This window comes from Antennarius striatus, chromosome 20 (assembly GCF_040054535.1).
Source record: "Antennarius striatus isolate MH-2024 chromosome 20, ASM4005453v1, whole genome shotgun sequence".
Classification (NCBI taxonomy): Eukaryota; Metazoa; Chordata; class Actinopteri; order Lophiiformes; family Antennariidae; genus Antennarius; species Antennarius striatus.
Genome location: NC_090795.1, coordinates 114,051 through 141,430, shown reverse-complemented (window position 1 = coordinate 141,430; position 27,380 = coordinate 114,051). Strand labels below are relative to the sequence as shown.

The 27,380-nt window shown below is 53.7% G+C and overlaps 5 protein-coding genes and 1 long non-coding RNA gene across 12 annotated transcripts; 4 read left to right on the top strand and 2 right to left on the bottom strand.

The window, feature by feature from the left end:
- Positions 1–64: 64 nt before the first annotated feature.
- LOC137587941 (uncharacterized) lies at positions 65–4,524 on the bottom strand. Of its 3 annotated transcripts, none has more exons than XR_011033988.1 (6): positions 4,390–4,524; positions 1,128–1,539; positions 883–977; positions 490–787; positions 258–389; positions 65–81 (listed from the first exon to the last, which is right to left on the bottom strand). It is a non-coding gene; the product is annotated as an uncharacterized lncRNA (long non-coding RNA). The 3 variants fall into 3 exon arrangements; XR_011033986.1 differs by having other exon boundaries at positions 258–446; positions 617–787; XR_011033987.1 differs by having other exon boundaries at positions 617–787.
- On the top strand, positions 4,412–12,465 carry klhl15 (kelch-like family member 15). Its single transcript, XM_068304624.1, has 10 exons — positions 4,412–4,614; positions 5,298–5,398; positions 5,788–5,881; positions 5,972–6,110; positions 6,195–6,383; positions 7,879–8,103; positions 8,177–8,338; positions 8,409–8,618; positions 8,685–8,875; positions 9,476–12,465. Exons 3-10 carry the CDS (start codon positions 5,862–5,864, stop codon positions 10,215–10,217), a joined length of 1,878 nt encoding a protein of 625 aa, XP_068160725.1. The 5' UTR covers positions 4,412–4,614; positions 5,298–5,398; positions 5,788–5,861; the 3' UTR covers positions 10,218–12,465.
- A 328-nt stretch (positions 12,466–12,793) lies between these two features.
- On the top strand, positions 12,794–15,773 carry apoob (apolipoprotein O, b). Its single transcript, XM_068304633.1, has 9 exons — positions 12,794–12,951; positions 13,265–13,363; positions 13,752–13,874; positions 14,020–14,052; positions 14,432–14,486; positions 14,599–14,694; positions 15,185–15,276; positions 15,439–15,525; positions 15,598–15,773. Exons 1-9 carry the CDS (start codon positions 12,937–12,939, stop codon positions 15,607–15,609), a joined length of 612 nt encoding a protein of 203 aa, XP_068160734.1. The 5' UTR covers positions 12,794–12,936; the 3' UTR covers positions 15,610–15,773.
- Positions 15,774–16,055: 282 nt separating this feature from the next.
- On the bottom strand, positions 16,056–17,677 carry LOC137587938 (diamine acetyltransferase 1-like). 2 transcript variants are annotated; one of them, XM_068304632.1, is made up of 6 exons: positions 17,429–17,675; positions 17,063–17,114; positions 16,773–16,892; positions 16,529–16,630; positions 16,420–16,460; positions 16,057–16,353 (listed from the first exon to the last, which is right to left on the bottom strand). In XM_068304632.1, exons 1-6 carry the CDS (start codon positions 17,489–17,491, stop codon positions 16,177–16,179), a joined length of 555 nt encoding a protein of 184 aa, XP_068160733.1. In that variant the 5' UTR covers positions 17,492–17,675; the 3' UTR covers positions 16,057–16,176. The 2 variants fall into 2 exon arrangements, with proteins under 2 accessions (XP_068160732.1, XP_068160733.1); XM_068304631.1 differs by having other exon boundaries at positions 16,056–16,460; positions 17,429–17,677.
- Positions 17,678–17,862: 185 nt separating this feature from the next.
- acot9.1 (acyl-CoA thioesterase 9, tandem duplicate 1) lies at positions 17,863–22,679 on the top strand. Of its 2 annotated transcripts, XM_068304629.1 has the most exons (16): positions 17,864–18,107; positions 18,310–18,401; positions 18,867–18,893; positions 19,508–19,553; positions 19,634–19,804; positions 19,884–19,921; positions 20,117–20,200; positions 20,420–20,523; positions 20,818–20,891; positions 20,999–21,066; positions 21,139–21,250; positions 21,385–21,475; positions 21,584–21,669; positions 21,741–21,828; positions 21,905–22,055; positions 22,401–22,679. In XM_068304629.1, exons 1-16 carry the CDS (start codon positions 18,094–18,096, stop codon positions 22,454–22,456), a joined length of 1,302 nt encoding a protein of 433 aa, XP_068160730.1. In that variant the 5' UTR covers positions 17,864–18,093; the 3' UTR covers positions 22,457–22,679. The 2 variants fall into 2 exon arrangements, with proteins under 2 accessions (XP_068160731.1, XP_068160730.1); XM_068304630.1 differs by lacking the exon at positions 18,867–18,893 and having other exon boundaries at positions 17,863–18,107.
- A 225-nt stretch (positions 22,680–22,904) lies between these two features.
- On the top strand, positions 22,905–27,058 carry pdha1b (pyruvate dehydrogenase E1 subunit alpha 1b). 3 transcript variants are annotated; one of them, XM_068304627.1, is made up of 11 exons: positions 22,905–23,187; positions 23,658–23,705; positions 23,793–23,966; positions 24,052–24,178; positions 24,263–24,354; positions 24,448–24,540; positions 24,620–24,775; positions 25,430–25,501; positions 25,583–25,650; positions 25,768–25,978; positions 26,660–27,058. In XM_068304627.1, the coding sequence occupies exons 1-11, from the start codon at positions 23,128–23,130 to the stop codon at positions 26,906–26,908; spliced, it is 1,350 nt and encodes a 449-aa protein (XP_068160728.1). In that variant the 5' UTR covers positions 22,905–23,127; the 3' UTR covers positions 26,909–27,058. The 3 variants fall into 3 exon arrangements, with proteins under 3 accessions (XP_068160728.1, XP_068160727.1, XP_068160729.1); XM_068304626.1 differs by having other exon boundaries at positions 22,927–23,187; positions 23,658–23,723; XM_068304628.1 differs by having other exon boundaries at positions 23,139–23,187; positions 23,658–23,723; positions 23,790–23,966.
- The last annotated feature ends 322 nt before the right edge of the window (positions 27,059–27,380 follow it).

The window sequence follows — 27,380 nt, the reverse complement described above, 5'->3', positions numbered from 1 at the left end:
CTCTACCTGCTCTCCATCAGCATCATGACGGGTCATGATGAGCAGGTTCTGCTCTGGGCTGGTTCTACCTGATTCTTTCCCCTATGGTGATGACAGGTGACATGAAACAATTTCTTTACCTTGTCAGCCCTTTTTTTGGGATGTTGTTGATGTTGCATATGTGATGAAGGTGTGAAGTCTGTTATATTAGCATGTCCAAAGAAAGCAAACCTAAACAAACAGAAATAAATAAAATAGACGCATTGTGCCTTCCTTGCCTCAACTTAATCCATGACCTACTGACTTCCCCGCCCGATGAGGTGTGATGGAAGAGCTGCTTGAGGGCTGGACTGAACCTGGTGAGGGTGGAACAGGTTGTTGACCCGGCGCTCCACTCAATGGTGGTCGACCTGTGAGGTGGTAAATAATGAACTCCACCTCGATCTGGTCTGATGGAACAGCCCAAGCTTGTAGTCAAAATGAAATTCACATTACATTAAAAGAGGTCACCTGATACCCCGGAGAATATCTCCAGACAGCTGAGCTGTCATTTATCTTAACCGTTGACAGTGAAGATCAATGATCAATGTCAGCTCAGCTGTCACTGTGAAAGGTGTGACTAGGGGGAGGTATTAACCTGGGCCCATCTGCTTTCAACCAGGTCTTTACGGCTCTCAGTTGGTACGTCATGACCTCCAGACGTTACCAGAAATATCAAGTCGACAGTTTCACAAAACTCTCTGATGACATAACATAATCAGTCACGTGACTCCTGTGAGGATCTGCTGCAGACATTCTCTGGATGACCCTGTGCAGAAACATACATTCTAATTTCAGGTACAGTGTCTGAAATGATCTGGCTAGCTGCTTCTGTCAGTGTCTAACTTCTTCAAGGAGACCCACAGTCATGCAAGCATTTCCAAATATGGTCTAACAGGAATTATCTTCATGGAGCGTCTTCATGACCTCGAGACATCCTGGGGCCACCTTCACAAGAGCTGAATGATATGACACACACAACACTCCAAATTTTTGGTTCACTTAGATGATATTATTTTATTATATTATTGTATTTAAAACTTTCCACCACATTATAATTATAGTCATATATTTTTTGTGAACTTCCCCAAATTTTGCGGTTTACATACAGTATATTTGTCTTTGGTTCCATGAATCGTTGATGTGTTGTTCGGATAGGGCAGTTATTGGGGGTGCACACAGCCAGACATCTTGGTGGGAGGGGGATACCAGTGTTTGCCCCCCGGTCCTCATGTGATGTGCCCCATCCTTATTGTTACAGGGTCTGGGTAAAGAAATAAAGGTTAACAGATGGACTCCTTCAGTCACCCCCAAGTATACGACTCAGGAGGTAGAGTTAGGTCACGTGACCTTTTCCCACAATGCTCTAAGACACACGAGCTGTGGCGATCAAACACGTCCATGATGCTGGATGCACGAATCAGCAACCCCTCCTGCTACTTGAAGCTTCAGGTGGGAGGGGGCGTGGCCAGGGGACGCTCTGTGAGCAGCTCCAGCTAAACGACAATGAAACAGCACCATCTAGAGGAACAGGAGGTTGAGGAAGAATAAAAAGAATAAAAAAGAAAAACAAATAACAAAAATTAGAAAAAGAAGATTGATTTTTAAAATCATGTTTATTCATAAATGTCGAGATAAGACAAGATAATCACGTTAAAAGGACAGTAAAGTTAATTTTAAGTGACATGTTATTCATCATTATGAACGAAAGAAGAAAAAATACATTTTATATGTGTAGCATCATCCGTTTGGTCAAAAAAGCTTAAAATCTGCGCTGCAGCAGCTTCCGCATTCAGTGGTCACGTGGGCGTCATACGTCACTGGGGCCAAACATAGCTTAGCAGCAATAAGAAACAATGCAATTCTAGACGTGATTAACACCAACAGTATCATGGTTACCTGTGATTAACACCAACAGTATCATGGTTACCTGTGATTAACACCAACAGTATCATGGTTACCTGTGATTAACACCAACAGTATCATGGTTACCTGTGATTAACACCAACAGTATCATGGTTACCTGTGATTAACACCAACAGTATCATGGTTACCTGTGATTAACACCAACAGTATCATCTTTACCTGTGATTAACACCAACAGTATCATGGTTACCTGTGATTAACACCAACAGTATCATGGTTACCTGTGATTAACACCAACAGTATCATGGTTACCTGTGATTAACACCAACAGTATCATCTTTACCTGTGATTAACACCAACAGTATCATGGTTACCTGGGTAGCACTTTATTTTAAGGTACACCTATTCACCATTAATTAGTTGCTTATTAACATGCAAATTAGTAACATATTGGCTCTTAATTAGTCATTATTAAGTACTCATTAATGCCTTGTTCTGCATGGCCTTATTAAACAACCAGTAAGCGGTTTAATAAATGAGGTATTTGTACTTGTGCTGTCTTTGTTATTCTACCACTGAATGAGAGGGAACCTACTGTATAGATAGATCCATTTTTCAAAGATGTAACCCATCACTTCTTTATTGCAGTAGTTATGTGCTATAACATATTAACTAATTGTGAAAAGGAGGCAACTTTACATTAGGGAACATGTGTTGGTTAATAAGTGTTCAACTATTAGTGAATTAGTAATGATCAAGATGTCACTTTAGTATGGGGAACATATTCTAAGCAACAAGGACTTAATTTAGAGTTATTTGGACACTTAATATTTGTAATTTTGTGTTTTGTTATGTTCATTAAGTGGTATTAAGGGAGAATAACTATTCCTGGGGTACTACAACCTCATTAAGTCCATACTAAGCAAAGCATATTGAGATCGTAATTTATATACAACAACTTCCTTACTTAATACTAATAAGCAAGAATTCTGAGGTTATTGAGGGAAGACTCTTAGTTAATGGCTTACTGGTTGTTTAATAAGGCCATGCAGAACAAGGCATTAATAAGTACTTAATAATGACTAATTAAGAGCCAATATGTTACTAATTTGCATGTTAATAAGCAAATAATTAATGGTGAATAGGTGTATCTTAAAATAAAGTGTTACCGTTACCTGTGATTAACACCAACAGTATCATGGTTACCTGTGATTAACACCAACAGTATCATGGTTACCTGTGATGACCACCAACAGTATCATGGTTACCTGTGATGACCACCAACAGTATCATGGTTACCTGTGATTAACACCAACAGTATCATGGTTACCTGTGATTAACACCAACAGAATCATGGTTACCTGTGATTAACACCAACAGTATCATGGTTACCTGTGATTAACACCAACAGTATCATGGTTACCTGTGATTAACACCAACAGTATCATGGTTACCTGTGATTAACACCAACAGTATCATGGTTACCTGTGATTAACACCAACAGTATCATGGTTACCTGTGATTAACACCAACAGTATCATGGTTACCTGTGATGAACACCAACAGTATCATGGTTACCTGTGATTAACACCAACAGTATCATGGTTACCTGTGATGACCACCAACAGTATCATGGTTACCTGTGATGACCACCAACAGTATCATGGTTACCGGCGCGGTGAACGGTTGTGTCAACAGAACAGCAAAAAGATGCCACTTTCAAATCAATTCACTGTGGAATTAATAACAACTAGAGTTGTTATTAACTCCACACAATCCAATAGTAATAAATGGCGGTTAGCTCAATGCTAACATAATATCGACTATCCCATTGACGGGCTAGCACGTTACCATTTTTAGCGCAATACCTTCCCAGAAGGTATTCTAAAGAACGACAGGTCCTTGTCTTCGCGTCTTTTTGCTTTCCTGTTGACACAATGTTCACCTAACAGGTAACCATGATACTTTTGGTGTTTATCACAGGTAACCATGATACTGTTGGTGGTCATCACAGGTAACCATGATACTGTTGGTGGTCATCACAGGTAACCATGATACTGTTGGTGTTAATCACAGGTAACCATGATACTGTTGGTGTTAATCACAGGTAACCATGATACTTTTGGTGTTCATCGCGTCTAGAATTGCATTGTTTCTTATTGCTGCTAAGCTATGTTTGGCTCCAGTGAGGTATGACGCCCACGTGACCACTGAATGCGGAAGCTGCTGCGGCGCAGATTTTAAGCTTTTTTGACCAAATGATGATGCTACACATATAAAATGTATTTTTTCTTCTATTTTTCATAATGATGAATAACATATATGTCACTTAAAATTAACTTTACTGTCCCTTTAAGACAAAATCCAAAGGGGGAAAAATATTTTTTTAAATTAGAAAAAAAAATTTATTGAAAAAAGTTATGACAAAAAGTAAAAAGAAGAAGAAACATTTTTTAATAAAAAAAAGTTTCTAACTTTAAAAACTTATGAAAAAAAGAACTCAACTCCCACTTCCGCAGAAAAAGGAAGTGACGTCACCGCAGAAGATGGCGGCCACACAGCCGTGAGCCGCTGTGGGTCGGTAGCTGTGTAGCGCGGAGCGGACCGGGGGCAGACGGTGACGTGATGGCGGGGTCCCGCCGCCGTCCGCGCTCCTGATCCGGGTCTCGAACAGCTTCATGTCCGGAGCTTCCAGTCCGCAGAGGGGCTGTGGGGATCCGCAAGGCCGAGGTGAGACGGCGGCTCGGGGCCGCGGACCTGCGGCCGGTCCCGGTTGGGTCCGGTGCCCGGCCGGACCGGGGCGCCCGTTCCGGTATCGGGCCTGTGAGGCGCGAGCCCGCACGTCCGGTCGTGATTCGCTGCCACGGAGCGGCTCCGGTGGGTTAGCCTGCTAGCATCATGCTAGCGGTGTCCGCTACGCCTTTGTTTTGATGCTCGAGCCCGCGCGCAAGGGCGGGCTCTAAGCTATGTCAACTCCAGCGCGTGAGGACGAAGGAAGGAGACCCGCGCGTGACTCGCATTCACCCCTCTGTGTGACGTCACGTCGTTAGCCAAGCAGCTAGCTCCCCTGCGCTAATGTTTGCATCGCCCTCGGAATCAGTTTCCTGCCGGACCACAGCGGCTTCCGGTGACCCGGAGCCCGCTTTCCGGCCCAGCGGAGGCGGATCCGGGTCACAGCCCGGCGACCCGTGGACCCTCCCGCTGGGGGGTCCTGGGCTCAGGCCCCAGTGGGGGACCGGGCCATGACGTCTGACCCCGCCCACACGTCGTCCCAGACGCACTCCTTTTAGAAGGAGAGCGGCTCCTTCTAGAACCTCCGGAGACGTTCTGTTGACGATGAGGGGTGGGTCGTGGGAGGGACTCCGTTGCCGTGGCGACCTTGTTTTCCTAACGCTGTGATGTCATTCTTTCAGCTCCTCCCACTCACACCTGTGCCTCGTCTCGTCCGTCAGAACCAGGGACACACAAACAGGAAATGCGAGCGTTCTGGTAGCGCTCACCTGGGCTCCAGAAGGTATGATGTCATCCTGCAGGCCCCGCCCACCCTTCTTTCATCACTTCCCCCGGTTTTCTTCTTAGAGGTTTAGAGCACAGACCCGCGTCATGAGGGCCTGGAGCTGATCCGGATCCACCTCTACACAGGGTTCTGGTCCAGGGTTCTGGTTCTGTGCTCTAACTTCCTGTTTGTTTCCGGTCTGACTTCCTGCTGACGGTGGACCCAGATCCTCTCTACTTCCTGTTTCCTCATCAGCTGCTTCTTGCATTCAATTGTTGTCTTGACCAGAAAGGCCAAAAGTATGTGGACAGTGAGCCATGCATGGACATGTGAGTGTGTCCACATACTTTTGTGCACGTGTATGAGGGTGTGCTAGTGTGACGGGCTGCTTGTATTGACTCGTCCAGGTGAAGAGACGCAGTTACAGCTTCTGGACACAAGGGGCACTGTCCTCTGATTGGTTGGGACCAACCCCTCTGACATGCCCGTGGCCAATCAGAGGTGAGTGTGCTTTTTATGTGTTGTTTAATTCTTTCACAGCAAGTGTGTGTGTGTGAGACTCACCCCACCTGTCCTCCTTCCTGCCTCCAGGTGTGTGATGTCGGGGGCAGATGTGGAGGTGTACCTGTCCCAGGTGCATGATGGGAGTGTGTCGTCAGGCTTCAGGGCGCTTTATGAGGAGCGTCTGCTGCTGGACGTCACACTGCTGGTGGAGGAGCACCACTTCCAGGTACGCGCAAGCAGCAGGCCACGCCCTCCCGGCAGTCCTGTGGGCGTGGCCTGCTGCCTCTGACGCGTGTCCCTGACCCTGTAGGCCCACAAGGCCCTGCTGGCCACCCAGAGCGACTATTTCCGGGTGATGTTCACGGCGGACATGAGGGAGCGGGACCAGGACAAGATCCACCTGAAGGGGCTGACGGCGGCCGGCTTCGGACACATCCTGCGCTTCATGTACTACGGCTCCCTGGAGCTCAGCATGCCCACGGTGCAGGAAATCCTGCAGGTGAGCCCCGCCCCTCACAGCCCCAGAGTTCATGTTACCTACAGAAAGCAGTGCATCCTGGGATGCGCTTCAGAAAAATGTGTGCATCCCAACATGATGCTTATGCATCCCATCATAATAACAGAATATACGATAGAAGCAACGCAAGGATTGAGTTTAGCCAATAGATCAATATAAAAACTAAAACTGTTAATTTAATGTTTTTATTCATAACATAACTGTTTAAGTAAAAATAAAAAAAATAGTTTTATCAAAATGTTAAAGTCTGGCAGTCATTTAAAAAAAGTTTTAGAAATTTAACTTTTCACTCAATGGTTTCTCTTTCCTTTAATTCATATTTTCTCCTGTGGATATTGAACCAAGCTGAGAGAACCTTCACACACATTTAGTAATACCTGTAGTAATACCTGTAGTAATACCTGTAGTAATACCTGTAGTAATATCTGTAGTAATACCTGTAGTAATACCTGTAGTAATACCTGCAGTAATACCTGCAGTAATACCTGCAGTAATACCTGTAGTAATACCTGTAGTAATACCTGTATTAATTACCTGTAGTAATACCTGTATTAATTACCTGTAGTAATACCTGTATTAATTACCTGTAGTAATACCTCTTTTTCTTCATTAACTTTTGATTGTTTTATTCTAGAAAGAACTCTTTGTCATTTGTTTTTTCTCAAAAGTTTTGCATTGTTTTCGGAGACATGGTGATAATCATTCATTCATTCATTCATTTTCCAACCCGCTTAATCCGCTAACGCAGGTCGCGGGGTAGCCAGTGCCTATCCTGGCAGTCTCAGGGCGTGAGGCGGGGGACACTCCGGGCACGACGCCAGTGTACCGCGGAGCCACATAGAAACAAACAAACAACTACTCACACACACTCTCACTCCTATGGTCAATTTGGGACCGGCCAATCAACCTGAAGCGCATGCTTTTGGAGGTGATAATCAATCACTCTTTATTTGTATATCTCTTAACCCAAACCCAACAGGACTCTTCTTGTTCTCTGGGGAGTCGAACTAACTCCTCTCTCACTGCAGCTTAAAACCAGCACACCTGTTGCTGATTGGTCGATTTTAATCAGACAGACTCACACAGGTGAATCACACAGGTGAATCACACAGGTGAATCACACAGGTGAATCACACAGGTGAATCACACAGGTGAATCACACAGGTGAATCACACAGGTGAATCACACAGGTGAATCACACAGGTGAATCACACAGGTGAATCACACAGGTGAATCTTGTGATGAGAAACTCCTGTGAGATCAGAACATAAAGGTGATTTACGGGTGGAAACATGGAACAATGAATGTTTTTGCTGAATGAAGGTGTGTTTAAAGCTTGTGTCCCAGAGACACGTTTGTCTGACAATCCTGCATCCCTGCCAAAAAATGTGCGTGAAAGATGCAAGAACACACGCAAACGAGAACCCTGCCCCACGCCTCACGGCCCCCGCCTCACGCGTTGCTCTGCTGCCGCCAGGCGGCCATGTACGTGCAGCTGACGGAGGCGGTGGAGTTCTGCTGCTCCTTCCTGCTGGCCAAGATCTGCCTGGAGAACTGTGCGGAGGTGATGCGTCTGCTGGAGGACTTCAGCGTGGGCGTGGAGGGCGTGCAGGAGCAGCTCGACTGCTTCCTGCTCCACAACTTCGTCCCCCTCATGAGCCGGGCCGACTTCCTGTCCTACCTGGGCCTGGAGCGACTGCAGGTGGGTGTTGTTCCGCTGGCGGTCGCCGTGGTGACGCCGGACTGGGACGTGAGCGCGTCTCCTTCCTCCCCAGGCGTACCTGAACAGCGACGCCCTGAGCCGCTTCCCGGAGATCGAGCTGTACGAGGCGGTGCAGGCGTGGCTGCGTCACGACCGGCGGCGCTGGCGGCACGCGGACGCCGTGGTGCAGTCGGTCCGCTTCTGCCTCATGAGTCCCGCCAACATATTCGAGAAGGTGACGCCCCGCCCACTCACGCCCCGCCCGCCGTGCTCACCCCGTCACGCCCTCCTCTTCCCGCCCGCAGGTGAAGACGTCCGAGTTCTACCGCTACTCGCGCCAGCTGAGACAGGAAGTGGAGCAGGCGCTGGGCTACTTCCAGGACGTCAACCAGCAGCCGCTGGTGGAGACGCGCTCCAACCGCATCCGCTCGGCGCGGCCGCAGACCTCCGTGTTCCGCGGCATGATCGGCCACAGCATGGTCAACAGCAAGATCCTGCTGCTGCAGCGGCCCAAGGTGGGTGGGGCCCTGCTGGCCCAGGGCCCGCTGGGGCCCCCGCTCACCTGTGCTGTCACCCCTCAGGTGTGGTGGGAACTGGAGGGCCCCCAGGTGCCGCTGCGCCCCGACTGCCTCGCCATCGTCAACAACTTCGCCTTCCTGCTGGGGGGGGAGGAGCTGGGCCCCGACGGCGAGTTCCACGCCTCGTCCAAAGTCTACCGCTACGACCCACGGCAGAACGCCTGGCTGCGCATGGCCGACATGTCCGTGCCCCGGTGAGCCGCTGGGGGGCTGCTGCTGGCGGCTAGCGTTAGCAGGGTGGCCTGGTGCACAACTAACGCTAGCAGGATAGTCTGGTGCACAACTAACGCTAACAGGATAGTCTGGTGCACAACTAACGCTAACAGGATAGCCTGGTGCACAACTAACGCTAACAGGATAGTCTGGTGCACAACTAACGCTAACAGGATAGCCTGGTGCACAACTAACGCTAACAGGATAGCCTGGTGCACAACTAACGCTAACAGGATAGTCTGGTGCACAACTAACGCTAACAGGATAGCCTGGTGCACAACTAACGCTAACAGGATAGCCTGGTGCACAACTAATGCTAACAGGATAGCCTGGTGCACAACTAACGCTAACAGGATAGCCTGGTGCACAACTAATGCTAACAGGATAGCCTGGTGCACAACTAACGCTAACAGGATAGCCTGGTGCACAACTAACGCTAGCAGGATAGCCTGGTGCACAACTAACGCTAACAAGCTAGCCTGGTGCACAACTAACGCTAACAGGATAGCCTGGTGCACAACTAACGCTAACAGGATAGCCTGGTGCTAACTGTTGGCTGTCCTTCCCGCTGGTGGCTGCAGGTCAGAGTTCGCGGTGGGGGTCATCGGTAAGTTCATCTACGCGGTGGCGGGGCGCACACGGGACGAGACCTTCTACTCCACGGAGCGCTACGACATCACGGAGGACCGCTGGGAGTTCGCCGAGCCGTACCCCGTCAACAAGTACGGCCACGAGGGGACGGTCCTGAACGGGAAGCTCTACATCACCGGGGGCATCACCTCCTCCTCCACCTCCAAACAGGTGTGCGTGTTCGACCCCGGGCGGGAGGCCGGCGGTGGCGGCGGGAGCGACGCGCACCGGACGCGCGGTGGCCGGGGGCCACTGCTGCCGGGCCCCCACCCCGGCTGCTGGGAGAACAAATCCAAGATGAACTACGCCCGCTGCTTCCACAAGATGATCTCCCACAACGGGAAGCTGTACGTGTTCGGCGGCGTGTGCGTGGTGCTGCGCGCCTCCTTTGAGTCGCAGGGCTGCCCGTCCACCGAGGTGTACGACCCCGACGCCGACGACTGGACCATCCTGGCCTCCATGCCCATCGGCCGCAGCGGCCACGGCGTGGCCGTGCTGGACCGCCAGATCATGGTGCTGGGGGGCCTGTGCTACAACGGCCACTACAGCGACTCCATCCTGACCTTTGACCCCGATGAGAACAAGTGGAAGGAGGATGAGTATCCCAGGATGCCTTGCAAACTGGACGGGCTGCAGGTGTGCAGTCTGCACTTCCCTGAGTACGTTCTGGAGCACGTGAGGCGCTGCAGCTGAGGTCCGCCCCGGGGCGAAGGGGAGGGGCTAGCCCTCTGAGGTCCATGGCTCCCATTGGTCCTAGAGCCGGGTGGAAACGTCACGTGACCACTCAGGTGGCTCCGTGTGGACGGCTCAGCCAGAAATGGGCCACGCCCACCAGCGTCCGGCGCGGCCTCAGAGGGTTCAACCAGCCGGTTCTCCAGCTGTGCCCTGGGGTCCAGGCTCCGCCCCTTTGAAGCTGGGATGCTTTTCTTTAACGTTTTCAGAAAATTCAGAAAATAAGTCAGAAAAAAAGTTTTAGGCGGCTGTTGGTCTGTTAGCAGGAACGCTAGCAGGAACGCTAGCAGGAGAGCTAGTAGTAACGCTGTGGAAGCTACGCTAGGGGTTAGGCTACACACACACATTACACACACACATTACACACACACACACACACACATTACACACACACACATTACACACACACACACACATTACACACACACACACACATTACACACACACACACACTCAGGTCGTCAGCGGCTCCAGGGGACACTACATCTTTAGACGTTGTTTTTCTCCAGTTTTTCCTGAAACTTTCTCTTTGGCTAAAGTTTAACTTTGGCTCATTGTGGGGCCACGCCCCCAAGCCGCATCACATGACCGCGCCCACTGAGGCCCCGTCCACACGCTGACGGATTTTTTTAAAAACGGAACTTTTTAAAAACGCATTGAAAACGATTCGCGTCCACACGACAGCGTTTTCTAAAAAATCTCCGTCCACACGTAAACGCAGCAGTGCGTTTTCAAAGATGGATATAAGCATGCCAAACCATGTGGTGGCAGTATTGAGTCACATTTTATCCAATAGGAATCCCCCGTGTTTTGTTGTGACAACACACGGGTCCATAAATACGACGTCACAGCAGTTTTCGTCGCAGGAAAGACGTCAGTGTTTTTAAAAAGCTGATTTTTTGTTCTGGATATCTGCGTTGTCGTGTGGACGGAAGGCAACAGAACAGAAAAGTTGCGTTTTCAAAAAATCCGTCATCGTGTGGGTGGGGCCTGAGGGTGTTAGGTGGCTACATGCTAACATGTATGCTAACATCCGTGTTGTTCCCGCCGTAGCTTCCAGTGCGTTCCAGCAGCTCTTCCTCCCAGTCATCATGTTGTTCATGCGATGACATGTTTCTGAGAGTCACCTGGTACCTGAGGGCTCCTCCCCCATTCGTCATGATGTCATAGTGATACGTTAGGTCACCCCCAGCCGGTAGAAAACACTGAACTAAGAGTTACGTTCACCCAAACACCAGGAACCAATTAGAGTGCTCGCTTCAAGCTAGCAACACCACAGCCACCCCAACAGCTGGTGATGTCAGCAGGTACGGGCAGACACGCCCACAGCTGGTGATGTCAGCAGGTATGGGCAGACACGCCCACAGGTGATGTCAGCAGGTATGGACAGACACGCCCACAGGTGGTGATGGTCAGGTGTTTTCAAATTAACGATTGATGCTAGCAAGAAAAAGCGGATGCTGATGCATCCGATAAACCGACACCTGAAAAATCCCACGACCCCTGAAGGCAGCTGTCTGTCCCCTTGGCGAGGGGCGGGGCTTCAGCCGGTCTGGACCAGAACCTTGGAAGACCTCAAACGTCTCTTCCAGACTGGACGGTTTGAGCCTTCTGGTTCTGTGGGTCCGGGTTCTGGAGGAGACTGGCCCTGCCCCCCTTGTGTCATCGGGAGGTGGGCGTGGCCAAGTGGGATGTATCAGCATGTAGGTCACGTGTGTGTGCTGTCTCAGAGCTATGCAGTAACACAAGGACTACTGACGGCACGGTGCGTTCAGGGCCTCTGTCGTCAGATCGCCAGGTGAGTAATGTGGGCGTCGCCGTTCTGCTGGAAGACAGGGGGCGTGGCTTCACGCTCGTCATCATCCAGTTCAAATGATGCTTGGTGAAACGAGAACTTGATCGATTGATCATTGACCATGATTCTGATTGGCTGTCATCGGCGCATCATGTTTTCAGCTCTCTCATCATTCCTGTCTTAACGTCCCCGAAAACCACGGGTGTTACCCTGGAGACGGGGGCGTGTCCTCATCTTCATTCTCATCCGGTCTGACTGCAGCAGAAGCCGACAGAGTGACAGTGAACGCACCGTCAGAAGGGCCAATCGTAATCTGAGCAGAAACGATTTTAACGTCTTTCAGAATAAACGTTCATATTGATCAGCTTTCATTGGTCTGACAATTATTGATCTGCTATGGATTTACACCAGTTATCGATCTGCTATTGATTATTACACTAGTGTTATTGGTCATCTATAGATTAGGTAATAACACCAGTCTTATTGATCATCTTTAGATTAGAATGTTACATCGGTGTTATTGATCATCTTTAGAACGTTATCGTCACTGACGCGCCACATTAAAGTGTAATGACACACCACCTACAGTAGGTGGCGGTCACGCGGTCATCTCATTAACGTGCCGTTAATTGTAGTGAATAGAGCGCGTGCACGAACGATGTGTTCAGGTGGACGGTCCACCGGGTACACACACACCAATGCGCGCGCGTGGGGGCGACAATCGTGTTCTTTCTGGGGTAAACAGGAAACAGCTGTGAAGCTGCTTCCGGCTCCAGCTAGAATTGTGTCGCGTGTGCTCAGTTCCGGTCGGGGGTTGTCACTTCCGGTTGGGGTAAAGCGGTCCTGAGTCCTCCGAGCCGCCGTAGAGAAGAACCGCGGACCGACATGCTCCACAAAGTGGTAAAGAAGACTCCGTTCGTGTTTCACGTCACGCGCTGCTCTCCGGTAGACACGTGACCATCATGTGTTTAAATGTTCATCAGTGATCCACGTCTGTGGATCTGTTAGCATCCCCGTTAGCCACTGCTAGCGTGTGTGTGTGTGTGTGTGTGTGTGTGTGTGTGTGTGTGTGTGCGCTGTGAAAGTGATGCTAAGACTCTAACTGCTAGCTGTTTCATGCTAGGTGTTATTTGCTAGCTTTCAGCTGTTACCTACTAGCTGCTGTCTGCTAGCTGTCAGCTGCTAGCCTGTATTGTGCGGGTGTCGCCACCAGGTGTCGCTGTGCGTCGCGGCCCCGGCTCTGACGGGGCTCTGGACCGGGTCGGTTCTGGCTCAGGACAGGAAGCCACAGGCTGCTCTGAGTATTGATCAGGTCAGTAATCAATCACTGAGGTTATTATGGTATGTAGGGGGTGAGTCGACCCAAACATCCCGTTTGGATATGTTATTGATCGTTGATCAGTAATGCTGTCATCAATAATTGGTCTCTCACAGCAGTTATTTTCTAGGACGCAATCCTGTCCTGTTAGTGCTACATGTGTCTGTTAGTGTAGTGTATGTCTGTGGTGTCAGACATACACTACACTAACAAATACAATGTGTATTTGTGATGTAATGCCTGAGCAGTGGATATGTACAATTTCCTCCGGGATTAATAAAGTGTATATCTGTTGTTTCACATCAACGTATTGATTATCAGCACATGATAACCTGCAGTGGTGTGTGTGTGTGGGCGTGTGCGTGTGTGTGTGTGTCTGTAGCTGCCATCGTTGTACACCCGACCTGAAGGAAAATCTCAGTATGTGGCACGGGAGGCGGGGCCTCTGGAGCAGAGTCTGACATCTGTGCGGAAATGGGCGGAGCCATACACAGACCGGTGTCAGGTGTGTTCAGGTGATTGTCCCTGTTGTCCATCCATCCATCATTCAGCCATCCATCATCCATCCATCATTCATCATCCATCCATCATCCATCCATCCATTCGTTCACCTGTACAGATGAAGAACTGAACCTCTTGTGTTCTTGCAGCACGCAGGTCAAGAAGCACAGCAGAAGCTTGAGGTGAGGAGAACCTTCAGAACCACGTCAGAACAACTGTTAGCCATGTCAGAACAACTGTTAGCCACGTCACAACAACTGTTAGCCACGTCACAACAACTGTTAGCCACGTCACAACAACTGTTAGCCACGTCACAACAACTGTTAGCCACGTCAGAACAACTGTTAGCCACGTCACAACAACTGTTAGCCACGTCACAACAACTGTTAGCCACGTCAGAACAACTGTTAGCCATATGCAAACAACTGTTAGCCACGTCAGAACAACTGTTAGTCACGCCGGAACAACTGTTAGCCACGTCAGAACAACCGTTAGCCACATGAGAACAACTTTTAGCTACGTCAGCCAGAAGGACATTGACAGTTATTCTTTTGGACCCAGGAAGTTTACCGGACCGTGGAGCCTGTTGTTGACCGGTCCAGAGCAGCAGTCACAGGTGAGTCCTGGAGGGAGGAGCTGAGCTGGGGGGGTCGGACCACAGGACCACCCACCAGAGCGCAGTGAGGGTGTGAGTGTGGCTTCCTCTTGGCTGACCGATGTGTTTCCAGGTGCGTCCCGGTTCCTGAGGGACCCCCCTTCAGACCATTACCCCGGCGTGGGTGCTGTGGGCTTCTCCGGGTTCCTGGGACTCTACCTAGCCAAAGGTAACCGGGTCTTTAGAACTCCTGATCCAGGCCACCCCCCCGCTGTGTCCACACGTCCTGGTTTAGAAATACACAACATGAACCAGGAACATCCTACACCTCCCAGAATGCCGTTCATCAGCCGTAATGTCAGGCCCAATAGGAAACCAAAGGAGCTCCAGCAGGAAGTAGACTCCGCCCAGAGTAGAAAGTAGACTCCGCCCAGAGCAGAAAGTAGACTCCGCCCAGAGCAGGAAGTAGACTCCATCCAGAGCAGGAAGTAGACTCCGCCCAGAGCAGGAAGTAGACTCCATCCAGAGCAGGAAGTAGACTCCATCCAGAGCAGAAAGTAGACTCCGCCCAGAGCATAAAGTAGACTCCGCCCAGAGCAGGAAGTAGACTCCATCCAGAGCAGGAAGTAGACTGCACCCAGAAGAAGGAACAGGGTTTGGTCTGTGGTATCAGCTTCTGTCTGACCCTTAACCTGTCTGCCCCCCCACCTGTCTGTCAGGCTGCAGGGTGAGGCGGCTGCTGTTTCCAGCTGGACTCATGTCTCTGACGGCCTCCATGTTCTACCCACAGCAGACAGCAGCTGTTCTCCAGGTGAGAGGGTCCAGGTCCAGGTCCTGGTCCTGGTCCTGGTCAGATGGGTCGGTCTGCAGTCGCTCCTTCAGTTCAGACCCCTGACCCCACTCTTTGTGAATGTTGGGTGTTGCCCTGTCTGGGACCACCTGGTTTCCTGTGATGTCATCATCTTGTCTCCAGGTGAGTTGCGACTCCGTGTCCACCTGGGCCCAGCGGGGGGGCGTCGCCACGGAGACACTGTGGAGGGATTCACCGTTTGGGAAAAAGGTGAGTCCAGGTGATTTATCGGACCCAGATGACCCATGACACACACCAACCTGACTGTGTGTGTGTCTGCAGAACAAAGGGTAACTGATGGACACACCTGGGCCGGCCTTGGGTCTCACCTGTCTGGGCACGCCCACTACTTTATTTGTGTGATGACCCTGAAGCCCCTCCTCCTCCCCTCCCACTGATGATGTCACGGCCCCCCCCGTTGAATAAAGGCTGATAGAACTGAGGGATCAGTGCAGTTATTGAGACGTGTTGTCAGCGGGTTCTGGAACTGTTGGTGTCCTGATCCAGCAGGACCTTCTCTTCTCACACCTCCTCTCAGCTGAGGTCCTCTCTGGGGGAGCCGTGTTGGTGGACCTGCTGGGGGTTCCTCAGGTTCAGGTCTTCTGTCAGGAGCCCAGAGCCTCCTGAGCCTCCACAGGTGTGAACGGTCCCTCCAGGAACCACCTGAGGAGCTGGTTACCAGGACGACATGTCTGGTTTCTAATGTTGTGATCCGATGATGTCATCATGGTCCACTTATTGATTTATTGACTCCATTTACTGATTTGTTGAAAGTATTTATTGATTATTGACACGATTGATCGACACGACTGATCAACAACCATCGGGGGCGTTTCAAGCAGTCGGGTGGGGGCGGGGCGCTCACTCCTCGGCCGGCGCCGCCATGCGGGCCAGGCTGTCCTTGTCGAACCTGAAGAGCCTCCAGCCCTCCTCCTGGGACAGGTCCTCGGCCCCCCGCCGCTTGTAGAAGCTGATGGAGGGGGCGTTGCTCTCGGCAACCACGAACATCATTCCGCTGCAGCGCGTGCTGATGGCCAGCTGGGGGCGACACCACACGGTCAGCCGCGCTACACACTTACCTGGCGCCGTCACCACACAACTCACCTCGCTCAGGTGACGCAGCAGCTGAGAGCCGACGCCCAGACCTGCACACAGATGACATCACTAAGAACCCCTGACGAAGGTCACGTGACCACAAGACCCGCCCCCTTACCTCGGTACTGTTCCATCACATAGAACTCCTCCAGGTACAGCTGCTTCCCCACCCAGGGGTCGTAGGTGAAGTAGTACATGGCAAAGCCCACCACTGGCGCACCTGCAGGTCACATGACCAGACGGGTCAGGCCAGACCAATGGATCCATCAGGACCGATTCATCAATGGGTCGATTGATCAGGTCTGACGTGTTCAGTCATAAATGGATTGATTGAACCTGGTTAACCTGCGGGGCCCACTGACCTTTGACCCCCGTGGCTTCTGTGGGGGCGTGGCTCGGCCCATCGCTGCTCGTCTCTCCTTTGATCTCAGCGATGATGCAGCGATAAAAGGGCGTGTCCCCGAAGCCGTCCTCCAGGAGCTCTAGAGGACGGAAGGACGTCAGCACAGGGGCCGACCCGCCCCCGGGGGCCTGGCCGGTCCCCAAGGGCCACACCTGCCCCCAGGGGCCCCATCCGCCCCCAGGGGCCACATGTCCCCAGGGGCCCCATCCGCCCCCAGGGGCCACACCTGCCCCCAGGGGCCCAGCTCACCTTTCTCCGTCAGCTTCACCTCCTTCTCCATGTGTTCGTATTTGGCGAGGTCCTGAGTAGCAGACAGACGATTGGTCAGAGAACACGACCATATAAGGACTGTCTGCATGTTCACATCAGTGGTTTTATTTACATCACGTGACTCTGAGGTCACGTGTTGGTGTGGTTTCCTGTTACATGAAGGCGACCCCTCAAAACATTCAGGACGGAAGTGACGTCAAGTCGAGGAAATCAGGGTGAGTCATGTGACAGCACGGAGCCAATCACACTCGTCTGACATCTCCACCTGCCGTCTCTACATGACGTCACCACGACCTGCGCCATGTTCTGGTGCTCGGTCCCGGGCTCGTCCGTCTCCAGACTCACCTTCACCAGCCGGAGGATGTCCGGTACGTCCCCCGCCTCGGCCCCCCGCAGCCGGAAGTCCATTTCCTCCTCTTGCCCTTCTTGCCCCTCGCGCGCAGCCCCCGGTAGGTGAACAGGTGGATGCGCTGCTTGTTCATCCGCCTCGTGACGCGCGCGCTGCCTCGGAACCGGACGCGGCCGTCGGGACCAGAACGTCCAGCGGAAGCGACCCTCGTCCCGGTGACGCCAGAGACTCTGAGCCTTTGTTTACCGCACGGCCTTTATAGGCTCGCGAGCTGCGCGGCGATTGGTCCGCCCCCTCAGGGCTCACATTTCCGACCAATCACCGCCAGCTGCTCCTCGCGCCAGCCAATTGGACGGCTGGATGGGCGTGGCTTTGGTGGAGGTTGTTATGAGTTGTTATTCAGTGTAAATATATTTTTGAATGTGTTTATATTTATTTTACAGGAACGTCACGTGATTGGCTCAGGGACAGCTGATCGATCACTGCGGATTGATCAGCACAAACTGTCGAGAAATCCGATCGCTGCAAGCGGGCGTCTGACGTCACCACGCAGTGGGCGGGCCGAAAGCCAACCCGGAAGTCGCCGCTGCTCCCTGAGTCCCCGGAGGAACCGTCAGCGGGTCTCCACTCGAACCCTCAACCCGACACTCCAGACGACACGATGACGTCACCGAGGTCAGTGCGCCGGTGGGGCTCGAGCTCACCGGGACGGAAGCTTTACCGAGCGAATTACCGACCGACGTGTCAGTGAACGCGGTTTGGTTGGTCTGGGTGTGACGTCAACTCAGCGGTTACCGGTCACCCCAGACCGGGTCACCGATCCGGGTGGGTCCGCCTCCGGGTGGTTCATCCTCTCCTCTTCTTGTGCGTCCTTCAGGCTCCTGCTGCTGCGGTCGGCCGTGTCCCTGACGGCCAGGTCGTTCTCCGGTGGGGGCGTGGCGTCCGGTCGGGCACCGGACATGACGGACGGTAAGTTCATCACCGGCCTGACGACAGGAAAACGTTCCATCCGCCGTTCTGACCTGTAGGTCCAACTTCCGCCCATGATGCTGCAGCTGTGGTGGTGCGTTCAGGGTCGGGTGGAGCTGCGGTGGTGCGTTCAGGGTCGGGTGGAGCTGCGGTGGTGCGTTCAGGGTCGGGTGGAGCTGTGGTGGTGCGTTCAGGGTCGGGTGGAGCTGCGGTGGTGCGTTCAGGGTCGGGTGGAGCTGCGGTGGTGCGTTCAGGGTCGGGTGGAGCTGCGGTGGTGCGTTCAAAGGCTTTTTGATGTCTGTCTCGTGTTCATTCCGTCTACTGGACGTTTCTCTAATTGATTGACATGTTATTGATGGACAGGTGATTGATTAACATGAAACTGATTAACAGGTTGTGATTGACGGGTGGTTGATTGATCAGCTGATCGTTTTCTCGCCTTTAATCATTTTTGTTTCTTTACAGGAAATCCTCTTTTCCACGTGTCCAATGGTAAAACTATCTCTAACGCTCAACGCTCCTGGGTTTACAGCAGCTGCTCCTGTTCACACCTGTTCACACCTGTTCCCTCCCGTTCACACCTGTTCCCTCCTGCTCCCTCCTGTTCACACCTGTTCACACCTGTTCCCTCCTATTCCCTCCCGTTCACACCTGTTCCCTCCTGTTCACACCTGTTCCCTCCTGTGCACACCTGTTCACACCTGTTCACACCTGTTCCCTCCTGTTCACACCTGTTCCGTTCCATTAACCTGTTCCCTCCCGTTCACACCTGTTCCCTCCCGTTCACACCTGTTCCATCCCGTTCACACCTGTTCCCTCCCGTTCACACCTGTTCCCTCCTGCTCCCTCCTGTTCACACCTGTTCACACCTGTTCCCTCCTATTCCCTCCCGTTCACAGCTGTTCCCTCCTGTTCACACCTGTTCCCTCCCGTTCACACCTGTTCCTCTTTGCAGTCTTCATGGATGTGCTTTTAATAATCCTCGTCTTCGGCCATGTTGGTTCTCTGTTAACACAGCCTGAGGAAGTGGGCGGGGCTCAGGTGGACCAGAAGCCTGGTCAGGTTGTGGTTCTGAACGTTGTGACCGGTTCTTGTGTGTTTTCCAGTGCGGAACCGCTTGAGGGAGATCGTAGGAGCGTCCACCAACTGGAGGTAGGACCCTAATCCTAACCCCTACACTAACCCGGTCCTAGGAGGTGTGGTTCCTGACGGTCTGCCTGCTGTTCCCCCAGTGACCACCAGCAGGCGCTGGCGGATCGTGTCTCTCTGTCCTCCATGTTGGCGTCGACCCAGCAGGAGCTTCCAGCCAGGAGGATGAAGGACAGCTTCCTGGAGGTCCACCTGCCGCTGGGCTCCGAGCCGGCGCTGAGGGAGAAGTACCTGACGTTCCACAACACCGTCAGGTAGACCCGCCCCCCAGGTGGAACCCAGCCTGCAGGGTCCCTGTGCCTCACCCACTCACCTCACCTGTTCCTCCCCCAGATTCGGCCGCATCCTGGAGGACCTGGACAGCTTGGCAGGTAAGTCAGCAGACCTCAGGGTGTGACCCTGTGCCTCACCTGTCCCTGTGCCTCACCTGTCCCTGTGCCTCACCTGTTCCTGTGCCTCACCTGTCCCTGTGCCTCACCTGTCCCTGTGCCTCACCTGTCCCTGTGCCTCACCTGTCCCTGTGCCTCACCTGTTCCTGTGCCTGACCTGTTCCTGTGTCTCCTCAGTCCTCATCTCCTACTCCCACACCTACAACGCTGCCCTGAAGAGGTCTCCTCTGTCCATCGTCACCGCCCTGGTGGACAAGATAGGTAAGACACTGGCCGACAGCTGGGGTTCCCATGGAGACCGTTCCCTTGGAGACCGTTCCCTTGGAGGCCGTTCCCATGGAGACCGTTCCCTAGGAGGCCGTTCCCTAGGAGGCCGTTCCCTTGGAGACCGTTGCCCTGGAGACCGTTGCCCTGGAGGCCGTTGCCCTGGAGACCGTTGCCCTGGAGACCGTTCTCCTGACACGTGTCTTCTGTCCACAGACATGAGGCACCACGTCATCTACCCCGACTGCGACATCAAGTTCACCGGTCATGTGACCTGGGTGGGACGGACATCCATCGAGGCCAAGATGCACATGTCCCAGGTAGACCCCGCCCCCTGTCCCCAGTAGACCCTGCCCCCCTGTCCCCAGTAGACCCTGCCCCCCTGTACCCAGTAGACCCCGCCCCCTGTCCCCAGTAGACCCTGCCCCCCTGTACCCAGTAGACCCCACACCCTGTCCCCAGTAGACCCTGCCCCCCTGTACCCAGTAGACCCCGCCCCCAGTCCCTAGTAGACCCCACCCCCCGTCGGGTGTGAACCGAGTCACAACCGGGTGTGAAGCGGGTCACAACCGGGTGTGAAGCGGGTCAGGCTCACCTTTCCTCCTGTGTTTCAGTACCGGGGGGGGGCTTACGCTCCGGTTCTGGACGCCACGTTCGTGATGGTGGCCCGGGACCCAGAGAACAAGCGGTAGGACCGCCGTTCTCTCGCTGGCTCTGTTGCCAGGGAGCTTACAGTGATAGCGTTATGGGATGTCGGGCCACGCCCTGAGTCCTGTGATGTGTTTGATGTCTCAGGGCAGCGTTTGTGAACCCCGTGCTCCCAGAAGGTCCAGAGGAGGAGCGGCTCCTGCAGGAGGGAGAAGGTAGGCGTGTCCATGGCTCCGGGGCCCCTCCCCTCATCGGCCCCCTGCTGTCTCACCTGTCTGTGTCTCCAGCCAATAGGAGACGGCGTGTGCAGCTCAGCACGGCGTCGCTGCTGAAGGTGGCCCCCACCGATGAGGAGAGGAAGATCGTCCACAGCTTGTTCCTCAACACGCTGGACACCAAGTAGGTCCTGGGGGGCCGGGGGGGCATCCGGTGTCGGAACGTTTAGCTTCAGGACCTCCTCTCAGTATTTCCAGAGTGTGGTGTACGACCTCTGACCCCTGACCTCTGACCCTTGGCTTCCTGTTGTCCTGCAGGACGGTCAGCTTCCGCGGGCGGCTGCTGCCCCCCAGCTCGGTGTGGATGGAGGACGCCAAGCTGAAGGGGCTGGAGATCTGCCACCCCCAGGTGAGTGGACCCGTCTGTGACCCGTCTGTGGTGCCGGCGGTGACCCGTCTGTGACCCGTCTGTGGTGCCGGCGGTGACCCGTCTGTGACCCGTCTGTGTGCTCCTCAGGAGAGGAACATCTTCAATCGGATCTTTGGAGGTTTCTTGATGAGGAAGGCCTACGAGTTGGGCTGGGCCAACGCCAGTGCCTACGGGTGAGCCCCGCCCCTCTGGACCGACGGGTGTGGTCCAGGGGGCGGTGCTCACCCTTGTGTCCATCCTGCAGCGGTTGTCGCCCCAGCCTGGTGGCGGTGGACGACATCCTGTTCCAGAGGCCGGTGGAGATCGGGTCGCTGCTGCTGCTCTCATCGCAGGTCAGAGGTCACCTGAGGGCGGGGCCACGAGTAACAGCAACCAGTTCAAATGTGTGTGCGTGTGTGTGTGTGTCAGGTGTGCTACACGCACGGGAACCACATCCAGGTCAGAGTTCACAGCGAGGTGTTCGACCCTCTGACCCGGCAGCACAACACCACCAACGTGTTCCACTTCACCTTCATGTCTGACCGTGACGTCCCCAGCATCATGCCCAAGACCTACGGAGGTGGACACACACACACACACACACACACACTCACACTGATGTAATAAAATTAAATGTTAACTGATTCAGAGCGGGCCGTATAGTGTGTGTGTGTGTGTGTGTGTGTGTGTGTGAGACGTTGTCTCTGTTTGATGGTGGTGTGTGTGTGACGTTGTCTCTGTGTGACGGTGGTGTGTGTGTGTGTGACGTTGTCTCTGTGTGACGGTGGTGTGTGTGTGATGTTGTCTCTGTGTGACGGTGGTGTGTGTGTGTGTGACGTTGTCTCTGTGTGACGGTGGTGTGTGTGTGATGTTGTCTCTGTGTGACGGTGGTGTGTGTGTGTGTGATGTTGTCTTTGTGTGACAGAATCCATGTTGTACCTGGATGGGAAGAGACACTTTGATCAGACTGTGGACCTCTGAGGACGTGTGGTCGTGATCAATAACTTGATGGATCGGTACCAGGCCGACCCAATCAATCCGGTGTGAGACTACAGAACAACATTGATGACGTTTGATGCTTCTATCACACATTCATGTTTGTGTTTGTCTTCCAAAATGTTTGTTTGTTTTCTCAGTGTCACAAACCGGAATCATGTTTACTCAGATCAGTCAATAAACAAATCAATAAAGCGTTTGTCACACAGAGGCGGAGTCTGATTATCAGTGTTCATATGAGCTGCACCAACCCTCAGACCACACCCCTGATGATGTCACCACCTCTGATGTCTAATAATCATTTATTTTGGGTGAAGCTGAAACCATAGAAATAAATGAATCTTAAAAACTGTTGATTTAATTGAATTAATTTCTAGATTCCTGCTCGTAGAATTTTAGACATTTTTCCACTGAAACCAACAGAAATGACCCGTCACTGGTGACGTCACTAGTGACGTCACCAGGACGGACCGACACCCGTCTGGAGGCCGCCGGGCGGAGGCGGTTCGGCCCCCAGGGGCCTCGAACACCCCGGAAGTCCGGTCGATCTGGACGCAAGCGGAACGTTCGTCGCTCAGCCCGGTCCGGCGGACTCGTTTCGTGGACGGACTGTGGCTCCGCCCCCTCCGCGTCAGAAGCGGGTGGTATCCGGGAGCATGAGGCGGCTGTTGGGGCTCATCTCCAGCGCCCTGCGCCGGGTGACCGGCCGGGCTGTGGTGAGTGTTTGTGGGGTCGGTGCTCAGATGAGGCTCGGTGCTCTGATGCTAACTGTTCGCTAGCCTGGTTGTTTGTCACGTGACCGACCTTTAGCGCTGCTAGCTCTGCTGTAGAGTTAGCATCTCTCCCGCCATGGCAGTCTTCACGGTCCGGTAGTGTGTGCTCCCTGTCGACCCGGACACGGGCAACCGGTACCGGTTAAGAGTAGAGAACCAAGCCGGTTAATTCTGTGAATATTGACCCATTGGTTAGAACGGAATCGACCAGAGATGATTTGTGACGACAGTAATCAATAAATATAGCTCCGAGCTAACGGCTAACAGCGTGACGGAGGGCAGGAATCCTACGGTGCCTGAACGCATCACCTGATTATCGGTAATAGACTAATTCTGAGAAACAGAACTAATCAGTGTGTGTGTGTGTGTGTGTGTGTGTGTGTGTGTGTGTGTGTGTGTGTGTTTGCCGTCAGGCCCCCCCCGCTGAAGTGGCCCCTCCCCCCACTGACTTCACCCCCCAGGTGACCTTTGACATCCAGGTGAGTCGACCAGACGCAGCAGAATGCTGACTCAGCGTGTTCGTCACGGCGTCTGTGTCCGTCCAGTAGAAATGCGAGCTGCACCTCCTGGAGGCGGGGCCTCCGCAGAGGGCGGAGCTGACGCGGGCTGAGGGGCTGAACCTGTACCGCGTCATGCAGACGCTGAGGCAGGTGGAGGCGACGGCCGACCAGCTGTACAAGCAGAAGGTCATCAGAGGCTTCTGTCGCCTGAACATCGGACAGGTGAGCCCGCCTGACTCCTCCCACTCACGTCACATGATCCGGCGTTCCGGGGCTGATTCTCCATCTGGTCCCGGGATTCCCACAGGAAGCGTGTGTCGCAGGCATCGAGGCCGCCGTCGCCCCGTCTGATCACCTGATCACCGGCTGCCACGCCCACAGCTACGCACACACCCGGGGCGTGGCCGTCAGCGACATCCTGTCTGAGCTCACAGGTGGGAGGAGCCAAGTGCTTCACTCGCCACAACCCTCCTGACTCCTCCTCCTGATTCCTCCTCCTCCTGACTCCTCCCTCCCAGGTCGTGCAGGAGGAGTGGCCAAAGGCAGGGGCGGGTCCATGCACCTGTACGCGCCGCGCTTCTATGGAGGAAACGGGAGCGTGGGGGCTCAGGTGAGACCCAACTGGGGGAGTGGTGGGCGTGGTCCTGCTGGTGGGCGTGGTCCTGCTGGTGGGCGTGGCCGGGTCTGACTGCTGTCTCGTCAGGTTCCTCTCGGCGCCGGTGTCGCTCTGGCCTTCCAGTACCGAAACACCGACCAGGTGTGCGTCGCTGTGTATGGAGACGGAGCAGCCAGTCAGGTAGCGCTTGGCACCGGACACGCTCCAGGCCCCGCCCCCACGGAGCGGGGAGCTGACTGCTGTCCTCTCGTCCAATCAGGGCCAGGTGTTTGAGGCCTTCAACATGGCCGCCCTGTGGAAGCTTCCGTGTGTGTTTGTGTGTGAGAACCACCAGTACGGGACGGGGACGCCGCTGGGAAGGGCGTCGGCCAGCCCCGCCCACTACAGGAGGGGAGGAGTCATCCCAGGGATACGGGTGAGATGCCGTCGGTTGGTGCTGCCTTCAGGTCCGGGGCCGTGGCTGCTGCGTGTGCCCGTCGCTGCAGCGGGCCCGACCGGACCGACACTAGAACAGGACCGGGTCCTGAACCGGGTCCTGAACCGGGTCCTGAACCGGGTCCTGGCAGCTGCAGGTGTGAACATCCATCCAGCTGTTTGGTGGTCATGTATGAAGCTGCACACAAGTTCTCTGAAGCAGTAGCTTCACCACACACACAATCACACACACACAATCACAAACACACACACACACACACACAAAATCACACACACACACACAATCACACACACACACAATCACACACACACAATCACACACACAATCACACACACACAATCACAAACACACACACACAATCACACACACACAATCACACAAACACACACACACAATCACACACACACACGCACACAATCACACACACACAAACACACACACACGCACACAATCACACACACGCACACAATCACACACACACACACACACACCCACAATCACACACACAATCACACACACACACACACACACACACACAATCACACACACACACACATACACACACACAATCACACACACACACACACAATCACACACACAATCACACACACGCGTGACGCTGTGTCTCCCCAGGTGGATGGGATGGACGTGTTGGGTGTCAGAGAGGCGACACGATTCGCTGCAGAACACTGCAGGTCAGGGAAGGTGAGGAGGAGGAGCTTGAGTCATGTGATGAGAAGTGTATGATGTCATCCTGTGATGTCATCGTGTGGTTCTGTGTTCCAGGGCCCCATGGTGATGGAGCTGCTGACCTACTGTTACCATCGACACAGCACGAGTGACCCTGGTGTCAGGTGACCTGTCAGCTCCACCCATCAATCCGGACACGCCTCCTGTCCAGCCTGGTGTCAGGAGGACATGGGGTCGCCTGGACCCGCCCTGAGTGACGGCGTTCTGTGGTCTGGTTCCAGCTCCCGTCAGGAGGTCCAGGAGGTGCGTCCGGGTCAGGAGGTCCAGGAGGTGCGTCTGGGTCAGGAGGTCCAGGAGGTGCGTCTGGGTCAGGAGGTCCAGGAGGTGCGTCTGGGTCAGGAGGTCCAGGAGGTGCGTCCGGGTCGCGACCCCATCGCCCTGCTGAAGGAGCGGATGCTCGGCAGCAACATGGCGTCGGTCCAGGAGTTCAAGGTGAGAGACCGGGTGACGACCCTGCGGCGTGACGCGTAGGAACGGGAATTAATGACCCGATTTCTGTAACGCCCACCATGTCTGTGGTTCTGTCTGTAGTTCCGTCTGTCCGTCTGTAGTTCTGTCTGTCCGTCTAGTTCTGTCTGTCCATCTGTAGTTCTGTCTGCCCGTCTGTAGTTCTGTCTGTCCGTCTGTAGTTCTGTCTGTCCGTCTGTAGTTCTGTCTGTCCGTCTGTAGTTCTGTCTGTCCGTCTAGTTCTGTCTGTCCATCTGTAGTTCTGTCTGTCCGTCTGTAGTTCTGTCTGTCCGTCTGTAGTTCTGTCTGTCCGTCTGTAGTTCTGTCTGTCCGTCTAGTTCTGTCTGTCCATCTGTAGTTCTGTCTGTCCGTCTGTAGTTCTGTCCGTCTGTCGTTCTGTCTGTCCGTCTGTCGTTCTGTCTGTCGTTCTGTCTGTCCGTCTGTCGTTCTGTCTGTCCGTCTGTCGTTCTGTCTGTCCGTCTGTCGTTCTGTCTGTCGTTCTGTCTGTCATTCTGTCTGTCTGTCTGTCGTTCTGTCTGTCGTTCTGTCTGTCCGTCTGTCGTTCTGTCTGTCCGTCTGTCTGTCCGTCTGTCGTTCTGTCTGTCCGTCTGTCGTTCTGTCTGTCCGTCTGTAGTTCTGTCTGTAGTGACATGTCTGTGCCTCCAGGCGGTGGACATGGTCGTCCATCAGGAGGTGGAGGAGGCGTCCCGATTGGCCATGTCGTACCCGGCGCCACCGCTGGAGTGTCTCTGTGACCACATCTACTGCAACCAGCCGCCGCTGGGGGTGCGAGGGACCCACCCCTGGTCCAGACTCACCTCTGTCAGCCAGAGGCCACGCCCGACCCCTCCTGTCCACCGGGGTCAGAGGTCACCACCGGCCCCCCAGAAGCATCTGGTCGCCCAGTCTGTATAATAGGACGTCCCCTGTGGGGCGGGGCTCTGCTGCAGGACATCATTGATCATGTGATCGCTGAGAGACGAGCAGCAGGACTGACTCTAACTTCCTGTTTACTGAGACGTTGTTATTTATTCCTGCTGTGACATAAATAAAGTGTGAACAAGGTGTTTGTCTCTGGAGAACAACGTGGTGTCAGGACCACCAGTGTGGTGAACCTGGACTGGGCCTGGGGGGCCCTGGGGGCCCGGTGGGGCGCTGCCGTCCTGCTGCTTCCACACGACTTGGTTCTGTTTCTGGGTCAACGGCTGGTCCAGGTTCACAGGGGACCCGTTTAAGGGTTGGTCTGGTCCAGACCAGAACCTGGTGTCGGGTGTGACCCAGACCCAAACACGAGGACGTCCCACCAAAGTCGTAGAACCTCCACCCACCACCAGAGGGCGGTGCCGGAACCAGAACCCACAGCTGTAGAGCAGTGCCTCCAGGGGCG